The sequence below is a fragment of the Periplaneta americana genome, chromosome 4, assembly GCF_040183065.1.
Source record: "Periplaneta americana isolate PAMFEO1 chromosome 4, P.americana_PAMFEO1_priV1, whole genome shotgun sequence".
Taxonomy (NCBI): Eukaryota; Metazoa; Arthropoda; class Insecta; order Blattodea; family Blattidae; genus Periplaneta; species Periplaneta americana.
Window position 1 is genome coordinate 56,664,213 of NC_091120.1, and position 27,112 is coordinate 56,691,324.

Below are 27,112 nucleotides of genomic sequence, written 5' to 3' on the forward strand. Positions count from 1 at the left end.
AGAAGTCCTCTCAGGAAAGGATTTTGTTTATTCATTTCAAAAGATCATAAAGAAAAAATTTCCCAAAGGTTTTGTCAGAACATAAAACAAAACAGGACAGCTGAGACTATTATAAACATAATTTAAAAAATCGAATAGCAATTGAAATCAATACATTATCAATACCTATTGTAATTTAGTTGTTTTGAAAAGATCTTGAAAAATGCATACCTTTTCTGCACTCACAGTTGGATTAACTATTCTGAATTGAGGTTCAGACTGATGTATTGATTGTAGACGTATCCTGAAAGGCTGATGTTGCACAAGAATCGAGTTGTCGGAAGCTCTGACCACAGCCAGTTCTATAACAAGTAATTGTTCTATAGGAACAGCTTCTGCTCGAGGTGGAATGTACACCAGTTTCTGAGCTTCCACATCTGCTTGAGTGAATCGCTGAACCTATGAAAATTTTAATGTTATTTTTTACATCTCAATATATTTTGGATGTTTATTATGACAGGAGGCCTAATGACAATGAAAATGATAGGTAACTTCATGTGATTTACCTCCATCTCATTCTATCTATTTAGAAACAGTACTAGTTTACTGTAGGATTTTACTTTCGCTGTATTTTGTACCAAAATTAACCTTTCACATCTATTATTGGAAAGTCTTATATTGGTTTAGAAGATACCGGTAATCAAAGAAAGAGTGCTGCCTGTGAAAAGCGTTTTTCTTATTGCCAATGTGCACAAAGGAATATTTAAATATAAAGTTTCAAATTTTAACCGTTTATTCTTGTGAGTACTGCCGTTCTGTTCTCTCTTGTTTCATGTGCCTGGAGACCCTACTGGAAGAGAGGCAGCATCAAGACTCAGAAGAAAGAAAATCAATTTTGCCTGCTAGTGTGTAATTACAATGTTAGATTAATGTACACTGACGATGCTATGAATAATTGTATTCCAACGGTTAATAAAATATCTATCTAGCTATCTTCGCTGGTTATAATTTCTTTACTTGTATCTTCTCATACAAACAGAATACATAATTTGTCCTAAGGTGGGATATTTTCTGTCTTTTACACTGATATTATTACAATTTCGGTGGAAAAATTAAAATATCTTGGAGCAACAGTAACAAATATAAATGACACTCGGGAGGAAATTAAACGCAGAATAAATATGGGAAATGCGTGTTATTATTCGGTTGAGAAGCTCTTATCATCCAGTCTGCTGTCGAAAAATCTGAAAGTTAGAATTTATAAAACAGTTATATTACCGGTTCTTCTGTATGGTTGTGAAACTTGGACTCTCACTCTGAGAGAGGAACATAGGTTCAGGGTGTTTGAGAATAAGGTGCTAAGGAAAATATTTGGGGCTAAGCGGGATGAAGTTACAGGAGAATGGAGAAAGTTACACAACACAGAACTGCACGCATTGTATTCTTCACCTGACATAATTAGGAACATTAAATCCAGACGTTTGAGATGGGCAGGGCATGTAGCACGTATGGGCGAATCCAGAAATGCATATAGAGTGTTAGTTGGGAGACCGGAGGGAAAAAGACCTTTAGGGAGGCCGAGACATAGATGGGAGGATAATATTAAAATGGATCTGAGGGAGGTGGGGTATGATGATAGAGACTGGATTAATCTTGCACAGGATAGGGACCGCTGGCGGGCTTATGTGAGGGCGGCAATGAACCTTCGGGTTCCTTAAAAGCCATTTGTAAGTAAGTAAGTAAGTATTATTACAATTTCTGAAATCTGACAAATCATATAGAAATTTTATTCTCCAAATTTACCCAACCTACAGGAAAAAAGAAGGTGAACCTAGGTATGTGTGATGATAAATTATATATTCTGAAAGCAGCCAGCAAGAACAGACATATAAATAATTACGATACAAAAATTAATTTACCAATATGGATCTCAGAATATAAGACCTATTCTGTTTTATTAATATACAAAAGGGTGTATACATGATATGCATATTGATTTTGTTCAGGGAACTTTAGATATGTTATAAAGTTATAAAATAATCATAAATGAAAACTGGATAGTGTCCTGATTGTCATAATATAGGTGCAATAATGGCAGAACACCGATTTTACATTAGGTACTGTTAAATAGTGGTGAGAGAAAATAAGAGAAGAACACAGCTTTTATAAATAATGTATAGTATAAAGAATATTTGTGTAAAGATAAGAAATGGAAATAATGAAGTGATTAAGGAAGTAAGAAAAGTCACAATGAGAGTTGTTAGAGATTAGGAAGAAAAGGAATGAAGAAGGGGAAGGTCGGTGGGGGGGGGGGACAATAAAGTAAAGAATAAATGGAAATATATTGGGAAGAGTAAAACAGTGAAGAGTTATTAATTGTAAAAGAAATGAGTGGAAAAGAAAAAGGAGAATGAATTAAATGAAAAAGAGATGGATAGGAGATAAAGGTAGGAGGAGAAGTAGCAAATGTAAAGAGAGTCGATTAGTAGTATTGAGGTAGTTGATACATAGGAAATAGGAGAGGAAGTGGTAAGGACGAGAAAGTAATAAAGATTATGAGTATAGTAATAGTATAAAAAGGTTAAAAGTAATGTAAAAGAGGGAAGCTGGCCCGTATACAGGAATGTGAAGAGTAGCAGGACTGAATGAGTTGTAGACAATAAATTATATCACATCATATCATTATTGTTAAATATTCTCAATTTCGTTTGTATGGATATCTCATTGCTTCTTCAAATGGGGTACAGTTAGATAAACGCCACATTTGTTTTGTTGCTAGGAAATACCAACCTCCAATTATGTTTAGAGTGTTTCTCTATTTTTTTACTGGTACCTAGCGAGAGAGAATGAGAGAAATCTTAACCTTACTTTGTGAATTCATTTTTTACCTGTTTAAAATAAAAATACTTTTTAGTAATAATAAGAACATTCATAACTTTAATACAAGATACAAATCGGATCTCTATCTATTCTCTGCTTGTTTCAGCTGTCACAAAAAAGAGTTCCTTTACATGTAGGCCTGTTGCAAGTTTAGAACGCAATTAACAAATATTTTTCTCCACATTCATAACTTCTACTCAATTGATGAACTGTTTAAGCTTGTAAATTAAATTAACCTACTTGCTATGTATTAATAATTATGTATTGTATAATTTTTTACTTTTTCTAATCTTAAAGCTACAATGCTGATAAGACCTATGAAATTCAATAAATGAAAGAAAAACTATGATATTATTGATAGTATAAATAGTGGGCACCAAATTCACTGCTGTGCTTAAAAAAGTATCAGCTCCTCTTGTATAAAAGAAAAAATCTTTATGATATTAGAGAAGCAATAGCCTGAAAGAAAGGAACTTTTGTGTGTATGATGCTTTCAGAATAGTATATTCGTACCAGTACAGTAAATTTATGACATTGAAGATGAAGAATCATACATTCATATACTTTTCTTCATTTTTAATAGTTTTTAGTTAGTTATAACTACGGAACGGATTTCTAGGTGCTAAGCAAGAGAAATTTAGGACTTTATAAAATCCAATTTAGGATTTTTAGGTGTTTGTATAAAATTAATAGTAATTATAATTTTGGCAAATATTTAATTTCACAGTTATGTACAAAGAACTAGTGCTGACAATGAGTGCTACTAAACTGAAGACTCAAATTCTATCAGTGAAAGAGACTGATTGTTGATTGGCCAGTTTTATTAAGTATAATGGAGGTGCATTGACGTGAAAACTAATTTGTAAGCTTAAGCTCTCGTCTAAGCTGAACAGCCTACACTTCCTTTTACTAGGCAGTGGCGATTCCTCCATGAAGGATATGAGGATGATCCTACAGTTTAATTTCGTGCTTCTGAAGATAGAAAACATTTTAATTACAGATTTTGATTTTCAATGCATCCCAATGTAATAATTTCCTTTAAGCTTCCATTTTCTGTCGTGAGTTGTCGCCACTGCACAGTGCAGAAATAATTTCCGAGAAACCATCCAAATGTCTTACAGAAAATCGTTTTTTTCTAGCTGTGAAGTTAGAGGACAGGGGAGAGTGCGGAGGGAGGGGTATGGCTTGAGTTTAACCGTGTTTGAGGATATGACCGCATATCCTAATACTACGCAGTGGCGTAGCATGAAATTTTGAGCAGGGGAAGCTAACTCAAGTTGTCTTTCATGCAATATGAGAAAACATATTACAAAAATACAGTCTTAAAATAAATAGTAGTCAATTTCAAGTCAGCAGTCGAATATTTGTTGGAACATCGTAAGTAACATCAATAAGGCATGACCTCAAATGATACGTAATAAAATATGATTTCACGGTTTACACATATCTCTTAACAAATAGACACGTATACGTATAACATTAGCTCACTCCCTATCATACTTAGAGAAATCACAATATTAGTATCATTACGTAAGTATGCGTCTGTCTTTTGGTTGTGTCCTTCATTGACTGCAAGGGAGTCGGTCATTAATTGTTTTTTAAATCACACTTTTGTTCGTAAGTCAGTTTTGATAATACAATTGTCCTAAAAAAAATTCAAGTAAATTAGTGTCAGGAACTGTTATTTCGCTCATTATTTATTATATCAGCCACAGTGCACACTAACACTTCAACTGAACACAACTGACGAAAAGGGATAGCTCGGAAACTACTTATTTTAAATGTTAAAGCTAGCTTCTTTGCAAGCCTTGCGACTAGGGTAGCTTAGTTGAAAGGGATGGAAAATCTGCGGGGTGTATTACACAGAAGAAACCAGTCTGCTTGGAAGCTGGTGTGTGCAGGCTTCTTGTTTACTGCTGCATCACAAATCATCCTGAGCTGCCACATCACAATATTTAACGCGTAAATATAAATTCTATTAAAATTAATAAATAATTTTCTCCACAAACTGAAGGTTTATTATGAAATTATTATCAACTGGGGAAGCTAAGCTTTTTAGCTTACATTGACGCTACGCCACTGATACTACGACCCTCCTAATAGTAGTATCCTAATACTACGACAATAAGAATTGTCAAGTTCCCTTGTAGCCTTCTTAAATGCAGTTAATTGGTCATTTTAAAGGAATAGAATAAACGAAATAATAAATAATTTAAAATGATACTGTATATTATAAAAAATAACAACAAAATTACATAAAGATAAATAAAATAAGCTATAATAAATACAAGAGTTAACAGGACTTTCAGATGACAGGGCAGCTGAAAGAATATCTGAAGTTGTATTTGATCATTTAGAAGAATTTAACTGTAGCAAGAAATTAATTACGCAAACTGACGACGGAGCATTGGTAAATATCGGGCAGTATAATGGCTTAGGAGCCATCTTCGCAACTAAAAAGGGGAGGAGACTCGAACTTTACTACAAATAAATTGCCAGTTCCGGAATGGTGAGTCGAAGACTAACATAGGCCTATGATTTTGCATGCTCTATTATTATTATTATTATTATTATTATTATTATTATTATTATTATTAGTATTAGTAATATTATTATTACTAATATTATACTATTATTAATATTAGTTTCAGTCTTGGTCATCAGTTGTCAATCTCATATCCTACGTACAAAAAATATCATGAGTCGTCACTGATACTAGGATGGACTTTTCCAAACGATCTTCGATTCCTTCCCTTCTAAGACCAATATGGAACGAACTTGCCAGACCAGTCTTTGTCTATACTGGTATTTTTATTTTAAATATATGTATCAGTAAACAAAATACTAAAAATACACCTTTCAAGCACAAATATAGCTTTTAGGCATTTATAGAAGTTTATGGCTCATTTAGGCGTTTTAGGTCATCTAGAATTTTAATAGGGGATTCTGTGTACATGAAACATAGAGATATCTGAATAACATACGTCTAGACGTAGCAAAGAAAATAGGTAACCGTACTATGGAACTAGAAATCCATTCCCTACTTATATCTTACTAAGGCAGTGGAGAGATAAGCCCTATATTGGAAACCTAAGGGACAGCATAGAAGAGGCAGACTAAAATTGACTCGGATGAAGATGGTGGAGGAGGAGGCAGGGGGAGCAAGGAAGTCGTGGGGAGAGGTGAAGGCAATGGCCCGAAACAGGGTCCACTGGCGATGCTTTGGTAAAGCCCTATGTTCCGACACAAGGAAACAAAAAATAACGTAGTTTAGTAGTAGGCTAATTCTCTAACAACAATTTTATTCATTCTAAACTATTATAATGCTTTCCACGTGACCTAGTTGATACGTCTCATCTTCTTCCTGGCTACAATATTTTATCTGGGAGCATGTAATATTTAACTTACAACTAACAGCGACATTGCTTAAGTGGAAATAGTTCGTGTTGTTCTGGGCGGCTAAAAAGCTGCGATCTTTATGAACTAAGTCACATGAAAAGGGGTATAGAGACCTAATTTAGTATATAGGCCTACTAATCATTAGTTACACTTGGATGGAAGACTAAAATAATAGTGTATTAAATTAATTTTGTGACATATTTGTTTAAATTTTCTTGAGTTTTGTCGTAATATATTGTTATATTTACCTGTTGGCTTGGCTGATCTATGAGCAGGAGGTGTCCTTGTCCTAAACCCAATTGTTTCGTAACTATGTAAAGAATTTGCTCAGGAAGAATTTTCGGAGAAGAAAATTCCAAGTTGTGAGATGAAATTGTAGTTGGTTGACCTGCTTGCACCTGCAATTTAATGCAATTTAATAGTAGGCCTACTGAGGTATAGTTATGTACTACCCAATAATGGGGCATTTAGAGAATTCTTAAGATACGGTATGTATATAATACAGGATAAAATCAAACTGATGAAGTTCATTTTTAATTTAATTTTAATTTTAAAAATATTAATGTTTTTTTATAAAATCGAACTGTTGTACCTAGTTAATTTTAAATTCAATTTTAATTTAAAGTTGGCACATTAGTACCGGTACCATTCTCTCTCAGACTTCTGGAGGAATATGCAGCAAGAACATCTAGCAAGGCAATGGAAACTTATGTGGTTTTTTAACCTTTTCAAGAAGCAATATATACGGTACTTTAGAATTTCGAGAAAAAAGTTGGTACGATATATTTGAGTACCTACAGTAATAATGAAGTTGGAGCTGGAAACTAAGCCGATATCATTTTTAACAACGTGATTTGAATTATAGGAATACTGCATATCTGCCATCATCGAACGAATGCTTCTCTTTCTTGATGCTTCTGTAAAAAGAAATAGATATTTTTGTAGAAGAAGAGATGAGAGACAATAATTAGTTTTAATCACACTAATAAAAATGTTACGAATTTAAATTCCTAGACAAAAAATTTCAATTTATTCATCTACATTTGTCTAGTAATCCTACATCTTCTTTACTTTTTTTTTTTTGTAAATTACCAAGACAATGAAAACAGTAATACCAATTAAGGAACCCAACAAAGATATAAAACATTACGAGTTTCAAGCCCATAGCGCTAACAAATTTAACATGTAAAATAATGGAAATAATTTTAAGAAGAATCAGAAAGTTATTCGTTAATCTTTAAAAATAATAATAACCAAATTAAAATAAGCAAAAGAAACTCTTTCATGCATAACTCGTAGCCATAGAAGATTCACTAAGGACTACAGTCTTCCGAAACTGTATGGTTCCTGATCGACAGTAATTAATTTAGGATGATCAGACGACCAGATGTCCCCTATTTCTGAGAACAGTTCCTCATTTTCAAATGTCCCTGGAGAATAAACGTTCCCATTTTTGACCCAGGAAAAACAATTTTGTCTCCTGAAGTACTTTTGCTATATATTTCTGGATGGCGTTCTGTTTTGGGCCATAAAAAATCTGGTCACTCTATAGCATTGGTACTCATTACGTGGCCTGTGGGCTGCATGCGGCTCTTGAACTAATATTACTATTACTATTCTTTTTCTGAGATATATATATATATATATATATATATATATATATATAGATATCCATTATTAGTGTAAGTACAAAAAATAGATTCAAATAAATGTTTTAGATATTGGTACGTGTAGTTCATGTGCAAAATTTTAAGAAAATCGTAAGAGCCATTTTTGAGAAAATTGCAACAAAATGTTCGCGTTTCAAGTAAAGTACCAGTTTGGTTAGGGAAAACGCATCCAAAACTGAGGTGTCACATCTCTGGAGGGTACGAAACTTAAATTAGAAATGTGTTTAGGTCGCGCGAGCAACAAGTCGGCCGTGGTCTTGGATGGATATTCCCTACATATTGAGCTTCGTGACTGTATGTTTTAGACTGTGCTATTACTCTACCTACAATTGATTAATAATAATAATAATAATAATAATAATAATAATAATAATATCTCTAGAAGGAAAGTAAAGCGGTCCTAAATATAGAATAAGTGGAAACACTCTGTCTCTGATATAGGGTTCCAGGTAGAATTTGTCGGTCATTTCTAGCCGATGTTAAATTTCGACGCTGAATGACATCTGCAGCATTGTTAAGTAAAATACTTCTCTCTCTCTTTCTTCATCTAATATATTATTATTGTTATTGGGAATATACTATTCACATTTTAATTAATTGTTTTAGCACACTCCTTACATTAATCATATGCATTCACTATCGATGGCACTCAATCATCAGCAATTACGATAATTCTGGAGTGTGAAGTGATGTGACCTTCATCGGAATTTATTGCTCATTTGACATAACTTCCAAGTTTTTGTAAATAAATTCTAATATAACTTCGTGTTGTTCTTCTAGCAACTATAACAACACATAAAAATGGAAATTATGAGAGATTACACAAGTTATAACAGCCAAAAGTAGGCCTACCTATTAGAAAAGTAGAAACATCGAAATCTCAAAATTGATTTTTATAGCAAACACTACCCTTGTGTTATTACAATTATTATATTAGAGATAGGTGGCACAAATAGTTGTATTTACTTTCTTATTATCATTGTGGAAAAAATCGATTTCTATATTTTAGCGGTAATAAACGTTTTAAACATCTCTGAATACGAAAACCATGGCGTGACGTATACATTTCTGTCTGTGTATTGCGATTTCTCCTAAAATATTGATTGGTTTTTGTTCATAGTATGGCGCGCAGTATTGTCGCGACCAAAGAGTGACGCTGCAAAGCCGGAGGTCGCGAGTTCGATTTCCGATGAAAAATTCCTTATAAATAATATTATATATAATATTATTATTTATAAGGAATTATATATATATATATATATAATCCTTTCGGCCGCACTATGGCCCTGAGGTTTACTCAGTTTCTAACAGAAATAAGTACCAGAGACATCCTCTGGGGGTAAAGGCGGCGGACACATAGGACTCTCATTAATGCTGATTATATGTAAAGGTGAGAACCGTAATCTCCCGAAAGCCTATGTGCCGACTTGACCTGTGATGGGACTGACTTTACCTATGCCTTTTTGTTTATAGTAGTCTACATACCAGTCAATTCAACCTGGAGTAATGCACATGTTATATAATAATTTCTATTAAAGTTAATGGATCTTTATTTTTGAAAACGAAACACAAAAATGGTGACTTGCTCGAAATCGGCTTTAACCACTTTTCCATAATATTTCTTGCTCTCTTAAACCAGTAAATAAAATAGTATAGAAAGTATGTTAATCACCATCAGCATCATCATTATCATCATCATCATCATCATCATCATCATCACCACCACCCAATATGAGCAAATGCTGGGTAACTTTCGGTGCTGGACCCCGGACTCATTTCACTGGCATTATTACCTTCATCTCATTCAGACGCTAAATAACCTAAGATGTTGATAAAGCGTCGTAAAATAACCTACTTAACCATTTGAAGCATAGTGGTTATTCAGAAGAACCACTGTTTTCTTTCTTTCTAAATTCTATGGCATAGATATTCCACCAAGGAACCACCTCTTGAATATACATAGAGGTGCCATCTGTGTTTTGAAATTGTGTGCAGATTTAAAATGTTGAAAAAAATTGATTGAAGCTTTGGTATGATCCATGATATGAAAAACACAAAAAACTAATTTGTGCTTCAGAGGGTAACCCTTAACATGGATAAATATATATTATATATTTATCCATGCCCTTAACTTGACAAACTTCATTTCTCACGCTACTTTATTAAACCGTGTCGGACTGTAAAGAAAACAACTACCGCAATGTCCATATTTTATGATATATTATGTTGTGCAATATTATAGTATTGTGAAATTTTAATTTTCCTACCATTTTTTTACATTGTTCTATTAAAATTATAGCATATAGCCTATTAACCTGATATATCCATTGCCAATTTAAAGGTTAAATATATAGACGGTCTTGCCTGCTCTGGTCCATTATTCGCTTCTTCTTCCATATTTGGTTGATGATGGAGATCTACCTTTGGTAAACCAAGCCCCTACAGTCTCGGCTGCGCGAAACGAGGAAACCGGAGCAAATTGAACGCTGCGCTTGCCGCCATATTGTTGGAGAGCAGACAAATAATAGCAGTGCGTAAATCACGCAATTTAACGCTGTGATGATCTAAAATTGACATATTATGGCCATTTTCGACGTTTAACGTAAAATTAGGACGAAATAAACATATTCAAAGTTTCATTGATATGTGTTAGAACATTAAAGAAAAGAAAATACGTATGCAGCAATTTATAGAAAACATACTCATACATCCATAAATAGGCCTACACAATACACATTATAGATTGTATAATTTTACGATAATCAGCAAATTGTTAGGTTTCAGAGAATCTAAAATTATATTAACATATTAACTCTTAGAGCACAAGACATAAATATATGCACCTTGATTACACAAGTTCTTATTATAATCAAATTCCTAAGTGAAATAAATATGCGATAATCAGTATAGACTTGTTGTTAAGTTTTAGAGAATCAAAAATAAATTATATTACCGGTACTTTTAGACCACAGGACATAGGTAATCTGGCAAAATATAATATGCGAAGGTAGCCAAATTACATTGAATTCATTCTTCAATTAATAAAGGGAATGCTATCAGTTATAAAAAGTATCGGTACCTAATACATTGCAAGCAATAGGTAACGTGAAGACCTAAAAACTAAACAATCACTTTATGCAAGATAAAAAAAAACCACATACTTTTTATGTGTGGATTTTTTACATATTGTATTATTTTAAATAAATAAAATAGATATATTATCATTGCTTGCGGAGTGATGGTACATAATTTTTATGCACATATGCAATATCAATAAGATGCCCTTCCTTGCTTTTGTTAATAAAATATATCCGGCAAAATGTAAAAGAGTTATTTATAGGTGAACTCTGAATCATAAATTCACAAAGGAGGCTTAGCTATTATAGCTATTTATTTAATTATTTATTTATTATCTGTATATTTATTTATCCATATATGGATCTTGAATGAAAGTTTATTATCTTGCAGATAAATTCATTTACATAATAAAAACAAAAAGTTATCTTTCCACTAATGTTTTAACATCTGATGTGTAAGTCTAAATAATTCACTCAGTGGGATTTCTCTACAGTCTGATATACCTGTACTAACAATTAAGTATTCTTTATTGTCGTAAACTACTGATTGATTTTTAATGATATTGATATTGTAACAACAGAGATAATATTATATCGTACCTTTTGCAAATAGCTTGGAAAATTAAACAGGGATGGTATTATCGCCGCGCTCTCATGGTTAACATTCGGCAGGTCTTTGAGCGGCCTTATGCGTTCGGCAGGTCTTTGAAATTTAATTGTATTATTGTTTTCAATTTCTTGTGTCGCCGCTCCAATCACTCGCCTCAATTTCAATAATGCAACCAATAAGCTGCTTCAATTATTATTAAATGACACTTACTTGTCTAATCCACGTAGACTAAACCCGAGGTTGCAATGTCTTGTGCTGAGGACGAACATTAAGGTATGTGATTAAAAATTATTATTAAAGAGTTATTATTAAGAGTTAAGAAAGCCAACGTACTCGTATATGAAATAATAATAATAATAATAATAATAATAATAATAGTAATAATAATAATAATAATAATAATAATAGTAATAGCCATTTAACAATATAACAAACTAGTGCTTATTCTTATCGAGAAAGTAGACGTGACAACGTGACGCTTAGAGTGAAACCTACAGAGCAACAGTCGGTCGGCAAAATTATTTTTTTAAACCACACCGCACGTTATTGTATGATGCCGACATGTTAGGCATGAGTCCGCGGCGATAATATATCATCTTTCAAAATTATATTGCCATTACTTTCACACTATTCACTAAAAACACCCGAGACAAAACAAAGGACAAGTATGACAATCGTGTTTACCGCTCTATTTCTACCAGTAGCATGGCGGCGTAAACATGCGCAGACTGGTTTCAATTTTGGACAGCACACCAGCGCTCTGTGTGAGTCTAGTATACTATTATAACGTCTTTGTGGTAAACGATGGTCTTCTATTCTTAGAACATAACGGTTCCATCTTTGCCCATACATACATACATACATACATACATACATACATACATACATAAGTGTTCTGTCCATGGGCAGGTCTTTCACTGCAAACCCAGCATTCTCCAATCTTTGGTATTTTCTGCCTTCCTCTTAATCTTCGCATATGATCCAAATATCTTGTGGTGAATTTGGATTAAGTTCGGATGGCCCAATTAGTCAAATCCACTCTCCTTACCTCCACGCTAGGGCCCCCTAGGAGCTTTTAAAATGCGAAAGAGAGAGTGGTGTGCGAAAAGCAACGGGAAGCTACCGCATTTATCCTTCTCAAGAAAAGCTGCAAACATGCATGATGAGTCTCTACACTGTAAAAGATTCCGGACGTAAACTATCCCCTTGCCCATATTCTTTGATTTTATCATTCTCGAATTATCTAATTTTAGGAGAGGAAGAAGACTTGGATATGTACCCGATTTAGAGAAGATACGATTAAAATAGTAGATCATTTCAAATATTTGGGCTCCATTATTGACAAATCGGGCACGTATAAGGAAGATGTTAAAGGCCGTATAAGTCAAGCAAAAGGTGCTATTCGAACACTTAATGGCTTTTTTGGAGTCGAGAAATTCATCAAAGAACAAAAAGGATGATTTTAAATTGTTGAAATTATTCTCACTTATGGAGGAGAAGGATGGGTATTGACTCAGAGACAAAAACAAATTTTAAATGCAGTGGAAATGGATCGATTGCGTAGGAGTTGTCGAATCTCTAGATTACAAAGCGTTTCAAATGAAACAATACGGCCTAGTTCTTAAATAGCATATCAACATTAATTTTATCTTGGCATTCTGAGGGTAGATATTCAGTCCAAGTTATCATCTTCATATGAGGCTATAATATAACATAATATTTAAATTGGCTGCAAGGGCAATATTTTTCATTCAGTAACTTATACTCTCATCGGCAGTGAATAACCATTGCATTTGAAGCACAAACTGGAATGGGAACAAAGTTATTTAACTTACTGACTATATCGCCGATACAGTAAGGAAAGATTGAAACTGTCCACACCTGTGGAGTAACGGCTACCGCGTCTTGCCTCAAACTAGGTGGCCCGGGTTCGATTCCCGGTCGGGGCAACTTTCGGTGCTGGACCCCGGACTCATTTCACGGGCATTATCATCTTTATATCATTCAGACGCTAAATAACCTGTAATGTTGATATAGCGTCGTCAAATAACCTGTTAAAAGAAAAGGGGACATTAAAACTAATCGAAGAGGCATATGGTGTTACATGAAAAGACTCCGATATTTTCAAGGACTCAAGCCACATAACATTTCAATAGATCACTTTACATAGAGGCCTATTTCACTTCGAATTGTTAAATACTTCAGTACTCTAAACATCATTACTATCCAAATTCACTGTTTAACACTCATATAATTAAATTAGACAGCATTGAATTGAAATATGACACAAAGAGACAGGAAGAGAAGTGAAACAGATAAGGCAGCAATAATTCAGACTTATCAGCTGTTGTCACACGAAGATTGACATTTCTCTCTGGAAAGTAATTATTTCATACAAGCTTTACTATAAACAGACGATATAACCAATAGCTTCTGCATTCCAAATATCTCTGTGGACTATAACAGGATATATAACAAGACGAGGTGGCCGAGTGGTTAAGGCGTTGGACTGCTAATCCAATGTGCTCTGCACGCGTGGGTTTGAATCCCATCCTCGTCGCAAATTAATTTTATTGAGGAAATATTATTTCTGAATAAATAGACTAAGATTAATTAAGCACAAGAACAAGACGAGGTGGCCGAGTGGTTAAGGCGTTGGACTGCTAATCCAATGTGCTCTGCACGCGTGGGTTCGAATCCCATTCTCGTCGTAAATTAATTTTATTGAGGAAATATTATTTCTAAATAAATAGACTAAGATTAATTAAAAAAACGAACAAGACGAGGTGGCCGAGTGGTTAAGGCGTTGGACTGCTAATCCAATGTGTTCTGCACGCGTGGGTTCGAATCCCATCCTCGTCGCAAATTAATTTTATTGGGAAAATATTATTTCTAAATAAATAGACTAAGATTAATTAACCAAACTAACGAGACGAGGTGGCCGAGTGGTTAAGGCGTTGGACTGCTAATCCAATGTGCTCTTCACGCGTGGGTTCGAATCCCATCCTCGTCGCAAATTAATTTTATTGAGGAAATATTATTTCTAAATAAATAGACTAAGATTAATTAAACAAAAGAACAAGACGAGGTGGCCGAGTGGTTAAGGAGTTGGACTGCTAATCCAATGTGCTCTTCACGCGTGGATTCGAATCCCATCCTCGTCGCAAATTAATTTTATTGAGGAAATATTATTTCTAAATAAATAGACTAAGATTAATTAAACAAAAGAACAAGACGAGGTGGCCGAGTGGTTAAGGCGTTGGACTGCTAATCCAATGTGCTCTGCACGCGTGGGTTCGAATCCCATTCTCGTCGCAAATTAATTTTATTGAGGAAATATTATTTCTAAATAAATAGACTAAGATTAATTAAACAAAAGAACAAGACGAGGTGGCCGAGTGGTTAAGGAGTTGGACTGCTAATCCAATGTGCTCTGAACGCGTGGGTTCGAATCCCATCCTCGTCGCAAATTAATTTTATTGGGAAAATATTATTTCTAGATAAATAGACTAAGATTAATTTAACAAAAGAACGAGACGAGGTGGCCGAGTGGTTAAGGCGTTGGACTGCTAATCCAATGTGCTCTGCACGCGTGGGATCGAATCCCATCCTCGTAGCAAATTAATTTTATTGGGAAAATATTATTTCTAAATAAATAGACTAAGATTAATTAACCAAAATAACGAGACGAGGTGGCCGAGTGGTTAAGGCGTTGGACTATTAATTCAATGTGCTCTGCACGCGTGGGTTCGAATCCCACCGTCGTCGGTATCGTAATTAGTCTTGTTAAGTTAATTTCCAAAAACTTAATTTCCAAAAAAAATATTACGATTAATATAATCAGCAAAGGAGACGATGTAGCCGAGTGGTTAAGGGGTTGGACTGCTAATAAAATGCATTTTGCGGGCGTGGGTTCGAATCTCATTCTCGTCGGTAAATAATTTTATAGAAAAAATACTATTTCCAAATAAAGATATTACGATTAATGAAACCATTCAAAAAGACAAGCTCCGCGAATGGTTAAGACGTTTGGTTGCTGATGCTGTGTGCTCTGTACACATGGATTTGAATTCTATCTTCGCAGGCAAGTGGATTTTATAGAAGAACTAATTAATTCGAAATAAGGATATTAGCTTACTACAGGAATAATAACAAATTAAGACTAGGTGGCCAAGTGGTTAAGATACTGGACTGCTAGTTCAACGCGCAGCCTTCTTAATTAATTTGCTTTGTTAATGATTGGCGTGTTCAAACATGGATAGGAGATTAGGCCCCGTTACGAGTGCGACACTGGAAGAAAAATTTAGTCTGGCTGTTTCTACCGACAAATACCAATATTTAGAATAACAAATATTAGTTAACGCAGCGGAAAAACGAATCGCACAACTCCGAAACTTCAATGTGTGACGTTATGTTTAATCCAATACTAGGATTAAAAGAAAAAAAAAAAACTTTGTGACTGAATATTTACGGCGATGGAAATCTGAACCAAATGAATAATTCTGTGCGATTGTAATCACATCCCATCCCTATCGATTAGCCACCTCTACTGAAATAGGTAAAGTTATGCCTATAACCCTAGATCAAGCTATAACTCAAAGACAACTGAGGACTACAAGGCAGCGCAAGGTTAAAGACTCCCACCTTTCCAGTCAATGGACATTAGTAGCAGTATGGATGTCAATCCTACGTACTTGCCGCCTTTTCCTCAAGAAAATATTCCTGGTACTCATTTCTGTTAAAATCTCAGAAAACCCGAGGACCATTGTGCGTTCGAAATGTTTAAATAAATGAAGAAAATCCATAATTCCATCGAAAATTGGAATCGAACTCGAGACCCTCCTGCTTGAAGTGCAACTCTTCAATTGCGATCAGGGCCGCCGACAGGATTTATGGGCCCCTGAGCAATATTGTGCTCGGGCCCCATTGGAAAAAAAGTTAAAAGTGACAAGTTACCAATTTTATTATTCTGACCATAATAATTATTTGCAAAATAAATAAACGATAACCCCATAGACAGATACGAATATAAAAAATATACATTTTTGTTACATTGAAAACTTTTAGCAAAACTTCACATTAGCACAATATATTGTATTCATCACGCTTCCTTTTCAGTAGGGTCTACATAGTATGTTTCGTGACGAAACTTTCGTCTTTTCGTTGTCGTTTGTTTCGTTTCGTTTTCATAAAACACTATTCTTAAACAGCTGTAATCTTGCAGGCCAACATCAACAAACAACTCTCCTTGACTTCATTCATGCAAAATCATCAATTAGGTCTATATCATCAAAATTTAAAGACCTAGCAATATTGCTCTCCAGATTAAGGAGGCCAAGGTTACTCATTCTTTCTTGACACATTGTTACTCTGAATACATTTTTATTTTCTCCATTTTGTTTGAAGTTGATGTGAAATTGAGCGTTGCTAGTGAAGGTGCAGAAAATAAACCAATCTCAAGCCCGTCTGTTCAGGTTGTCAAAAATGAAGACAGTTCATACTTAGAAGTGAATATTGATGGTTGTGGCTTCTAGAAAAAAATTCTGATAACGTAGTATTAAAACAGAACAAGCAAACAATAGTAAAAATGATGTGTTAATATGTGCAAGTGAAACAAATTTACCGACACCAGTTCCTAACTCTGAGTCATGGCAAATAACATGCGACCTTGGAAAACAAAAAGTGACAGACAGATTGTGTTATTGAATGTGTTGTTCGAAAAAGTACCCCCAACCTGCTTAATAACCTTCTAAGTGACGGAACAAAAGCCTTTCCAGTATTATTTTCAAAACTCAAAAACGGAGAATGTCTCTGGGAACACATTCTCCAAGTTTGAGTTTTGAAAATAGTATAGACTAATACTGCTTTTTGGAAAGGCTCTTGTTTTCGAACAACACATTCAATGACACAATTTGTCTGCTGCTTTTTAGTTTTCCAAGGTCGCTCAATTTCACACCAACTTCAAACAAATTTCTACTCCCTTTCTTAATCTCTTCCAATTTTTCTGTTTCTCTTTGCGCTTCTCAGCTCCCGACTTATGCTTCTACTTGTCTATTGTCCACTGGTAACACAGAATTTACTAGAAAAATAACGAAAAGACGAAAGTTTAGTCATATAACGTCTTTGGTTTAGTCACGAAACTTACCTACTATATAGGCCCTACTGAAAAGGAACCGTAATCCTCCGGCTTGGATTTGGAAAAGCCCACTAGCATATTGCGGTGGGCTGACAGGGGTTGTTAGTTAAGAGGACAAGCCAATTGAACATGTTCGGTACGGGAACAAATTTCAGGAAATCCAGGAGCCCTCAAATTTTATAGTACGGGTACCGGTATATATCTGTGAATAATTATTCGTGATAATAAAAAGTAATCAGACTCACTTAATCTGACGGGCCTTTACTGCTCACGGGCCCATATGCACCAGCCCCCTTTGTCCCCCTCCTCTCGGCGGCCCTGATCGCGACGCTTCAGAGCATCCCAGTCACATTTATTAATAGTTAATAATTCTATCTAGGAAATTCAATTAAAAACATTAAAATCAGACGAGGTGACTGAGTGTTTAAGTCACTGAATAAGTAAATAACATTGGTATGCTCTTCACGTATGCATTCATTTTGCATACTCGTGGAGTGGAAATTGTTTTAATTCACGTCTCGTCTGGGACAAGGAAGAAGAGATTGGTAATGAATATAAACTAGAAAAAAATAATCCAGCATTTTAAGGCGTTGGATTCCAACTACAATGTTGTCTGCAGATTTTAATTCCATCTTGGTAGCTAGTTAATTTGATTAGAAATTAATTGGTTCGATTTCCGACTAGGTTGTGATGGAATTTTTGATAAACAAAGCAGACAAGGTAGAGAGTTCTTCTTGGCATACTCCCATTTCTCTATATCATTCTACTAACGCTCTCCACCTTTCATGTGTCATCTACAGTAGTTACGAATATGCTTAGGTGAAGTCTTAGGAGCATATAGTGCGGGTAGTACGGATTTTCAACGCTAATATAGGAAGTGGTTGGGACTTAGGGTCCTGGGACTTGTCAGGTACTCGTCTGAGAAAAGGACATGGCTGTCAGGAGTAAGGCAGGATGGCCCATCTGTCAGCGTCGGATTCACGAATATTATCCAGTCCATCTGTCGGATAATCGTGATATGGCATATGAGCTGTTTAACAGGGGAAAGAATGAGCTATGAGAAGAGAGTTTGTTTCATGAGAGTTAATATCATACGAATCTATTGAGACGAAAGTTCATCTATCTCCGCCCTCTAACCTCAGTGCAAGCGAATAGAAATAGTGGACATCAGATGGGAGCAATTCCGGAGCGGGTGAAGGAAGTAAGATCTATATACCGGCTAGACGTGTTCCCACATCACTCCATTCCCTGAAGAAGATGGCAGAGTTAGCCATCGAAAACTTGGAAGCAAATCTCCAACCCGAGAAGAGTTATTCTAAGTAAGATCTAAATCGAGGCTGACGAGAAGTAGAGTAACGCAAGTAGGAGATAGTTCAAGGAAACCCGGTGCCCGCACGTAGCCTACTCCTGTCGAATAGCACCAACGGGACAGCCAGGCTTAACGTCCACGTCCGACGGACGAATCACTATGAAGAGTGAGCTAGCTCATATGCACTAGGGAGAGATTTGGGCTTTAACCCAGGCATATTGATACACAAGCTAGTGATTAAAAGTTGTGCACCGCCACCTCTCCTAGTCCCGAGGTAGAAATTTTACATGAAAATTTCTGACACCGCCGGAAGTCGAACCCGGGCCGGCTAATCTGGAGACAGACACGTTACCACAGAGCTAGCTCAGCCCAGACTAATATGCTACCATACTTTTATTGCTTAGAAGTTAGAGGCTTTCCATCAAATGCCTGGGTTGTTTGAAGAAGTATAGTGTAAAAGTAATACAGTAATACAATACGTACAGGTATAACGCATGGCACTGGTGCAAATTCCTCAGAAAACTATTACAATAGAAGTGATAGGAAGTACACTAGCAGGAGCCGGATAACTAAGAGGTCGGATTACTGAGAGCCGGATTAGCAAGAGTCTAGTGTATTTTTCTTAACAAGGAGGATAAGGAAAATGTGCCCCTGGTTTAGAGATTGGTTTGGGTTGAGCACTTTGCCGTTCACATTCTGAATTTAAATGATTCAGTTGCTGATGTCAACATCCGTCGCGTTGGATGTCGGGCTGGCCAGAAAATCAAGTTCAATTAATTTCGAGACACATTAAATAGAGAATGGAGGAAGACAGACTGCGTGGAAAACCACGAGACACGAAATTCATCTTACACGTCTGTTTCCATGGTACCACTCCAAAATTCTTTATGTTCCTTCATATGGGAGACGGAAATAAGAGTGAGACAACCGTTCCCCTTAAATGTTTCAAGTTAAAAAAAATCATTGTCTAATTCTGCGGCGGTCAGAGAGAAGGTGAAGAGAGCCAGGGTACACCTCCAGTGTCGAGTAGAAGAAAAAGAAGGGAGCAAAAGAGAGAGGCAGGCAGTGTTGAGGATGACAGAGATAAAGAGTTTTATGTTTACGATACTGCTTTTAGGGGCTGTTTACATAATAGCAGAATACAATGTAACACTATTCAGAATGGTTAATGTCCTTGTTTAACAGATCATCCATTTTGTGAAGAAATTCTTGGTTTGTTACTTTTAATGGATGGATGCATATTATAGGATGTGTTATTGTGGTGCATTCTCCAATGAATACAAATACATTTATGAGAAGTTATAGCATAGAGAAACTTTACACTATACACATACCTATAAGCTGTTACACATATAAATCCAAATTCTTTGGTTTTCATGTTTGTGATCTTTTAAAAGACTCAAAGGTAAATATTCATATTACATATAAATGTAATGTCTATACAAATCTCTTAAAGTTTACTGGCAAAAGTAACAATATATCGTGATTAAGAAGGGAAAATACTGTCTGTAAATCAAGATACAACTCCAATACAACATCGCTTTAACAAAGTAAGTTATAATTATGTAGGCTGAATATATTGTAATTTATGTGGCAGAATTATCCTTTTCTTCTAGGCAAATTTCAAAATGTAATTGTTCATAGACGGTTCTTAAAATTTGCTAACAAGGAAACTCTTTTTTTTGATAAAAAATGGACTAAACGCGTTTTGGGATCACTCTCTTCAATAATTGAGTAGTACTGCTAAAGAAAAATGTGAGAACTGTGTTTTTAATATTATCTACTCTGTTCAACATCTAACAGCTACTTGGAGGATTTAGTGAAGAACTGTTTTCAGAACATGAGAGGGTGATAGTAGAAGGAAGAAGAATAAAGCTCATTAGATTTACTGTTGTTATGGCGTTGCTAGCAAAATAAGAGATGTACAAAGTGATATGCTACAGGGGATAAATGACAGCTGTGAGCAGTATGGGATGAAGATAAAGACCTCAGTTATCGGAAGGAATTAAAGAAGGTAAACTTGCGAATTCGAAATGAGGCAGCAGAATAAGTGGACAGCTTCAAAATACTTGGGGTATAATATGAGCAGTAACATGAGCTGCTGCCAAGAAGTCAAAATGAGAATAGCAATGGCAAAAGAAGCTTTTAAAAGAAAAAAGAGCATCTTCTGCAGACCTCTGGAGAAAGAACTAATAAATGTATTTTATTTTTTAGTGTGATAACAAGTAGTGGTAATTCTCTGAGTGACTGTCGAAGAGATCTTTGCGACTTTCTAGCGGATCGCATGACGGAAATTGGTGGCGTAGATAAGGGAGTGAAAGTGCCGGTTGAGAGCCAGAAAATAAATCGGGCTGACTACATAAACTTTAGTGTGTACATAGGCTACTGTAATTAATTATACATGATATTCACGTTCATATATGATAGCCTACATATTATAAGAAATTATTACATTATCCCTGAGACGGGAACCATTACAATTCCCATAAATGAAAGAATTTTAGCATATTCAAAGTCAGAGGTCCCAGGCTCATTATATCAGCAAAGACTTTAGCTAGGCACTCACTTACCGGAACGGATCCATACGCCGCGTTCGGATTTTTATTCTTTGCATTATTTTAAATGGAGCATCGCCCACTTGACCGTATCGCCTCTGTCCACAAGACCGGATTCCGTCCAGAATTCTGACCAGAGAATTCTAAACGAATTTCCGTACGGTCAAAGATCGAAATAAAAAATATCATGGCAAATATTTCCATTGCAAGGACTCCAATCGCGGTAATATTGAAGGTATAATGAAATGGATGATGCGAAACTTGCTTTATTTAGTCCAGCAGCATGAAGAGTTTTATAATTTATGAAATTAGAATTATAGCAATGTAATATGAAGAAAGAACATATGGGATGAAATTGGGAAAATACTAAATTAACCAGGTACTATATGTCCTTCATAATTTATTTAAGGTACAGAATATTCAATTTATTTTCAGGTTCAACTCAGAACACAGTGAAATAATGCGCTCTAGCGGTAAATTACAACACTATTTGATGATTCATTTTGAAATGTGGACGAGTGATACCACAGTTCAGTATATACAGTCACGAAGCTCAATACGTAGTAAATACAAATACCTATAGTAAGGTATTTGGTAAATATGCATTCATAGATAGCCTAGTTGCTAACCACTAGGATCACTACTATCGCCTCATTACAGACAATGCGAAATAGTACTTGCACAGTCTATTGTTCCTAGTACCCTTATAACTCAAGCTTCGTGATTGTATATACTAGACTGTGGTGATACTATAATAAAAATCCGAACGGAACGAATTTTTTCCGGTAAGTGAGCGCCTACCTTTTTCGTTACCAGCCGTATGAACCAATGAAACGCTTGTTATGCAAATGAGTTGTAAATTAAGACTGAAATCATCTTCTTCTTTGTATTTAATTGGACTGTATGACAATTTGCGTGATTTCATAAGGGGTCTGCAACAAATACGCAGTTATGAAGTTGGCATGTGTATTAATTACATAAAGACATCTTGCGCGATCATTAATACGACACATGCATGAGTCAAAGATTGCCTCAGACATGGAGGCTTTGGTTTATTGCTTTGATGTATTTAAAAACTATTATTATTAATCACAACCACTAACAGGTCAAATACATATAGTAGGTCATTCCCATTATTGATACGCAGTAGTAGGTCATGTCGCCTACAAAGATTTTCATTTATTTTGCAATAATAATTTTTGTTTGGGTACAATCAGTATCATTCCCATAACTCTAAATTTAATTTGCTAAATACATTTTATTACAAATCAATAACATTTTTTGTGTTTAATGACGAAGAAGCCATATAAGTTAATGGCTTTCAAGAATAGCTTCATATACGCTTATTGCTCAACATAAAGAATGACATAATTATAATAGCTGTTAGTTTCGTATTCATATCTCTCTTGAAATTCTAGGAAAATGAAATTAAATCTCTGCAGCTGAGATTAAATTTATCGCTGTTATCGTCAATATTGTGTGTACAGTCATGCCGCTTCCTGCTGTCTGCATAGAGTACGTTCATACGCGCTGTTTCACATGCTTATGTTTTTCGATTATGGATAACACGAACAAAAACAAACATTCCAGAAATTTCCATTAAGTTCCCTCATTATTAGAATATAATTAAGCGTGTGCAGTGTATGAGGGCATATTCTGTTCCCAATTGGTTGTTTAATGACGTATTCTGTCAGCATTCAGGTAATAACTTGTAAAATTAGCACTTGTAGCCTGTAAATAATGAAATTCAATAGGTTAAATAATACATATAATGTGCTATAGGCCTACATATATAGGGCCTAATGTAAACCGCGTTGGTTATATGGTTATAGTTGTTTTTTTCAACCGATCTGAGGTTCGATTCCCGGCGTGGAAAATGATTCTCGTCGATTGTACTGTGGACTGCCTCCGTGGTCTGTTGCTCAGCATCCTGGCTTGCAGATCTGGAGGTCCCGGGTTCGATTCCCGGGTTCGATTCCCGGGCTCGGCTCCCGGTGAATTTTTCTTGAAGAAGAAAAATTACCTGGGTGTCTAGAGTCTGGAAATTTGTATGAATGTGAGTGTGCCGGGTTAATATTAATTAACCAATCATCAAAAATATAAAATCCATCATGACTGTCGCTGGGCAGTAACCTGAACACACGTTTCAGCGTCACATTGTTGACAAGTAACTCCAACTGTTAGCACAACCATAAGGCATCTAATAGATGCTATAGAGTTACCAACAACGAAAAAAAAAAAAAAAAAAAGGATTGTGCTGTGAGGTCTCTGTGGAGGCCCTGCGTCATGCCGATCATGTAACCAAGGAGGTTTGCATTTGTGAGATACTGTACGATCAAATGGATCTATTTCTCCTATCTGCAGCATTGTGTAAATCGGATAAAAGGGGAGGTTAAGCAGGGTAAGAAGGAAAAAATGCTACTATTTGTATATTTAATTAATAATTTTTGTCCATGTTCAGTTCAGGCCATCCATTACAGATGTACAAAATATGCCCTAGCAAATGACCTCGTGCTTTCAGAGGAGTTTCCAATAGTTCATTAATATGTGTTATGTATATGGCATCCTTTTCAACACTGATATCTAGACTAAACCGTAAATACATGATGCCAAACTACATGCTTACCGAAATCATTTTAGACCATATAAAATTTAAAACATATTTTACACGGTACAAAATTAATCATTTAAATGAATACATAGGCCTATTGTGTAAATGCGAGGAGAGTGACCAGATTGTCCAACACCTGCTCTTTGATTGCTTCATTTTCGTAAGAGCCCGCCTACTATTGCAATCACGTGTGATCTCATTTTCTGGGAAACTTGAAAAATCCCTGTGTTTCATGTTTCACAAGAAATCCTGTTCACGAAAATTTCAAAAATATATAACACATTTTCATAATTGACTATAAATAGTTGCTGGTTTATTATAATTTCTGCCCCAGATTAGTAGCGTAAGTGCAGTTAGTGTAATTAGTAAGTGTATATAAATGTTCAAATTTTTTAAGTAATAATTTCACTGTTTTGATTAATTATTAACATAACATGCCACAGGGAAAAATAGGATTCAATAAATAGAGATGATGATGATGATGATGATGATGATAATAATAATAATAATAATAATAATAATACTAATAATAATAATAAAGTAATATTTATAAAACAGTTATGCTACCGGTTGTTCTATATGGCTGTGAAACTTGGACTCTCACTTTGAGAGAGGAAAAGAAGTTAAGGGTGATTGAGAATAAGGTGCTTAGGAAAATATTTGGGGCTAAGAGGGATGAAGTTACAGGAGAATGGAGGAAGTTACACAACGCAGAACTCCACGCATTGTATTGTTCACCTGACATAATTAGAAACATTAAATCCAGACGTTTGAGATGGGCAGGGCATGTAATACGTATGGGCGATTCCAGAAATGTATATAGAGTGTTAGTTGGGAGGCCGGAGGAAAAAAAACCTTTGGGGAAACCGAGACGTAGATAGGAGGACAATATTAAAATGGATTTGAGGGTGGTGGGATATGATGGTAGGGACTGGATTAATCTTGGTCATGATAGGAACCGATGGTAGGCCTATATGAGGGCGGCAATGAACCTCCGGGATCTCTAAAAGGCATTTGTAAATAAGTAAGTAAATAATAAAGTAATATGTCTGTGTTTTGTGTCCTATGCACTGAATTTTATGTAGTATGTCTGTATTTTTATATCTTGTTTATGTATTTGTATGTAATACTGTATGTTTATTTTTATGTCTTACGTAAGCCTATGTATTTGTACATCATACGTTTATTTTATTAATATGTACAGTATGAATTTGTAAGTAAGCTTTATATACTTGTATGTAATTTGAATATTCAATAATAATAATAATAATAATAATAATAATAATAATAATAATAATAAGAAAAATTCATAGTTTTCTGCCCAAGAGCAGGTCTTTCACTGCAAACCCAGTAGACCTAGGCTATTCTACAATATTTCCTATTTTCTGCCTTCCTCTTTGTCGCCTTAATAATAATAATAATAATAATAATAATAATAATAATAATAATAATAATAATAATAATAAACAAAGCTGTGTCGGAAAGGCTAGGTGAAGAAAGAAAAATGCTGAAACTGATCAGGAAGAGAAAAAGGAACTGGCTGGGTCACTGGCTGAGAAGAAACTGCCTACTGAAGGACGCACTGGAAGAAATGGTGAACGGGAGAAGAGTTCGGAGCAGAAGAAGATATCAACTGATAGACGATATTAAGATATATGGATCATATATGAAGACGTGGGGAGAACACTTGAATGAATGAATGAATGAATGAATGAATGAATGAAGACCGACAAAAAAGTAGTATATACTATGTCCAGTTTAAAACACTCATATAAGAAATGGGTATAGGCTACTGTAACTGAAAATATATACGAGAAACAAAAATAAATCTACCGAGGTTTGCTAGTGCACCTCTTGCAATTATTTATGCAACAATGATATGGTTGCCATGGAGTCGTAACTAGATTGAAAAATAAACAAACTGCTGTTAATTCTACAAAGCTATAGCCATGTGTACGCTCCAGGAGAAAATCTCGTATATTCTTTGGTTAGCATAGACAAAGTCTGTCAAACATATTGTATAGAGCAGATTTCGTAGGGAGTTCAATCTTCTGAGACTATAAGATAATAATGGTCTGAGTTACAAAGTTCAACCGAACAGGACACAAAATTATTTGAATTTTGTATGTTGCCAACATATCGTACAGCGAGGAATCTGGAGTTGCAGATTGCTTTTAGAATTGATTTTCTTGGACTTTTTGTAAATAAGGTTCGAATCCATTCAATTTCTTCTTCAGAAACTTTTCACTTAAAATGCTTACCGATTTTCCGTAACAAGCTTCCTATTTTTAGATACACCAAAATGCGCTAGTTATGAAAGTGTCCCAAAGGTTATGGGACACCTTTAAAATGTATACACATGACTAGGTAACCGAGAGGAGCTTTAAAGGTACGATCACACGTCGCTACTTTTGCAGCGATGCAGTACAAAAAACTGCGCAACTCTCGTACTGCGACGTGTGAACAACGGTGCAACCCGAAAAGTAGCGGCTGCCGAATCTGCTGCCGCTACTTTTCCATGCTGCGCGCAGCTTAAAAGTAGCGACGTGTGAACAGGGTTCTCAGGGTTGCAGCCGCAGCATTTTTGATATCGGTTTTGTTGAAACTTTTGCTGCGGTTGCAACCAGTGTTACCACCCAAATGTGCCAATGATACTTTTATTGTTTGGATATATTTTAATGTTAGGGCCTAAATGTGATGAAAATAAATTATTTGTAACAGTTATTAAATACACAACACAGTCTGAGCATAATTGCTGACGATATAATTCATTTTTTAAATTTTCCGTAGCGTAGTTCCAAACAGGAGGGTTGCCAACATTGATTACGTGAATATACTTTTGGTTATCATTTAAGCATATAGGCGTTTTAAAAGCTTTATAGTAAA

At 35.2% G+C, this 27,112-nt stretch overlaps 1 protein-coding gene and 9 non-coding genes across 12 annotated transcripts in view; 9 read left to right on the forward strand and 1 right to left on the reverse strand.

Annotated features, from left to right (window-relative positions):
* The window catches only part of LOC138697819 (extracellular matrix organizing protein FRAS1-like), an 89,844-nt gene that overhangs the window by 39,817 nt on the left and 22,915 nt on the right, over positions 1-27,112 (reverse strand). For 2 of the 3 annotated variants that reach the window (XM_069823350.1, XM_069823351.1), the window contains 3 exons: positions 7,057-7,175; positions 6,507-6,656; positions 211-438 (listed from right to left, as the gene is read on the reverse strand). In XM_069823350.1, the coding sequence (XP_069679451.1) occupies positions 211-438; positions 6,507-6,656; positions 7,057-7,175 (497 nt within the window). Of the gene's footprint in view, positions 1-210; positions 439-6,506; positions 6,657-7,052; positions 7,176-27,112 lie in introns of those variants that run through there. The other variant, XM_069823352.1, reaches the window with a different exon arrangement.
* Positions 14,094-14,175, forward strand: TRNAS-GCU (transfer RNA serine (anticodon GCU)). The gene has a single exon. It is a non-coding gene; the product is annotated as a tRNA-Ser (tRNA).
* On the forward strand, positions 14,245-14,326 carry TRNAS-GCU (transfer RNA serine (anticodon GCU)). The gene has a single exon. It is a non-coding gene; the product is annotated as a tRNA-Ser (tRNA).
* Positions 14,396-14,477, forward strand: TRNAS-GCU (transfer RNA serine (anticodon GCU)). Its single transcript has one exon. It is a non-coding gene; the product is annotated as a tRNA-Ser (tRNA).
* Positions 14,547-14,628, forward strand: TRNAS-GCU (transfer RNA serine (anticodon GCU)). Its single transcript has one exon. It is a non-coding gene; the product is annotated as a tRNA-Ser (tRNA).
* Positions 14,698-14,779, forward strand: TRNAS-GCU (transfer RNA serine (anticodon GCU)). Its single transcript has one exon. It is a non-coding gene; the product is annotated as a tRNA-Ser (tRNA).
* On the forward strand, positions 14,849-14,930 carry TRNAS-GCU (transfer RNA serine (anticodon GCU)). The gene has a single exon. It is a non-coding gene; the product is annotated as a tRNA-Ser (tRNA).
* TRNAS-GCU (transfer RNA serine (anticodon GCU)) lies at positions 15,000-15,081 on the forward strand. Its single transcript has one exon. It is a non-coding gene; the product is annotated as a tRNA-Ser (tRNA).
* Positions 15,151-15,234, forward strand: TRNAS-GCU (transfer RNA serine (anticodon GCU)). The gene has a single exon. It is a non-coding gene; the product is annotated as a tRNA-Ser (tRNA).
* On the forward strand, positions 15,302-15,383 carry TRNAN-AUU (transfer RNA asparagine (anticodon AUU)). The gene has a single exon. It is a non-coding gene; the product is annotated as a tRNA-Asn (tRNA).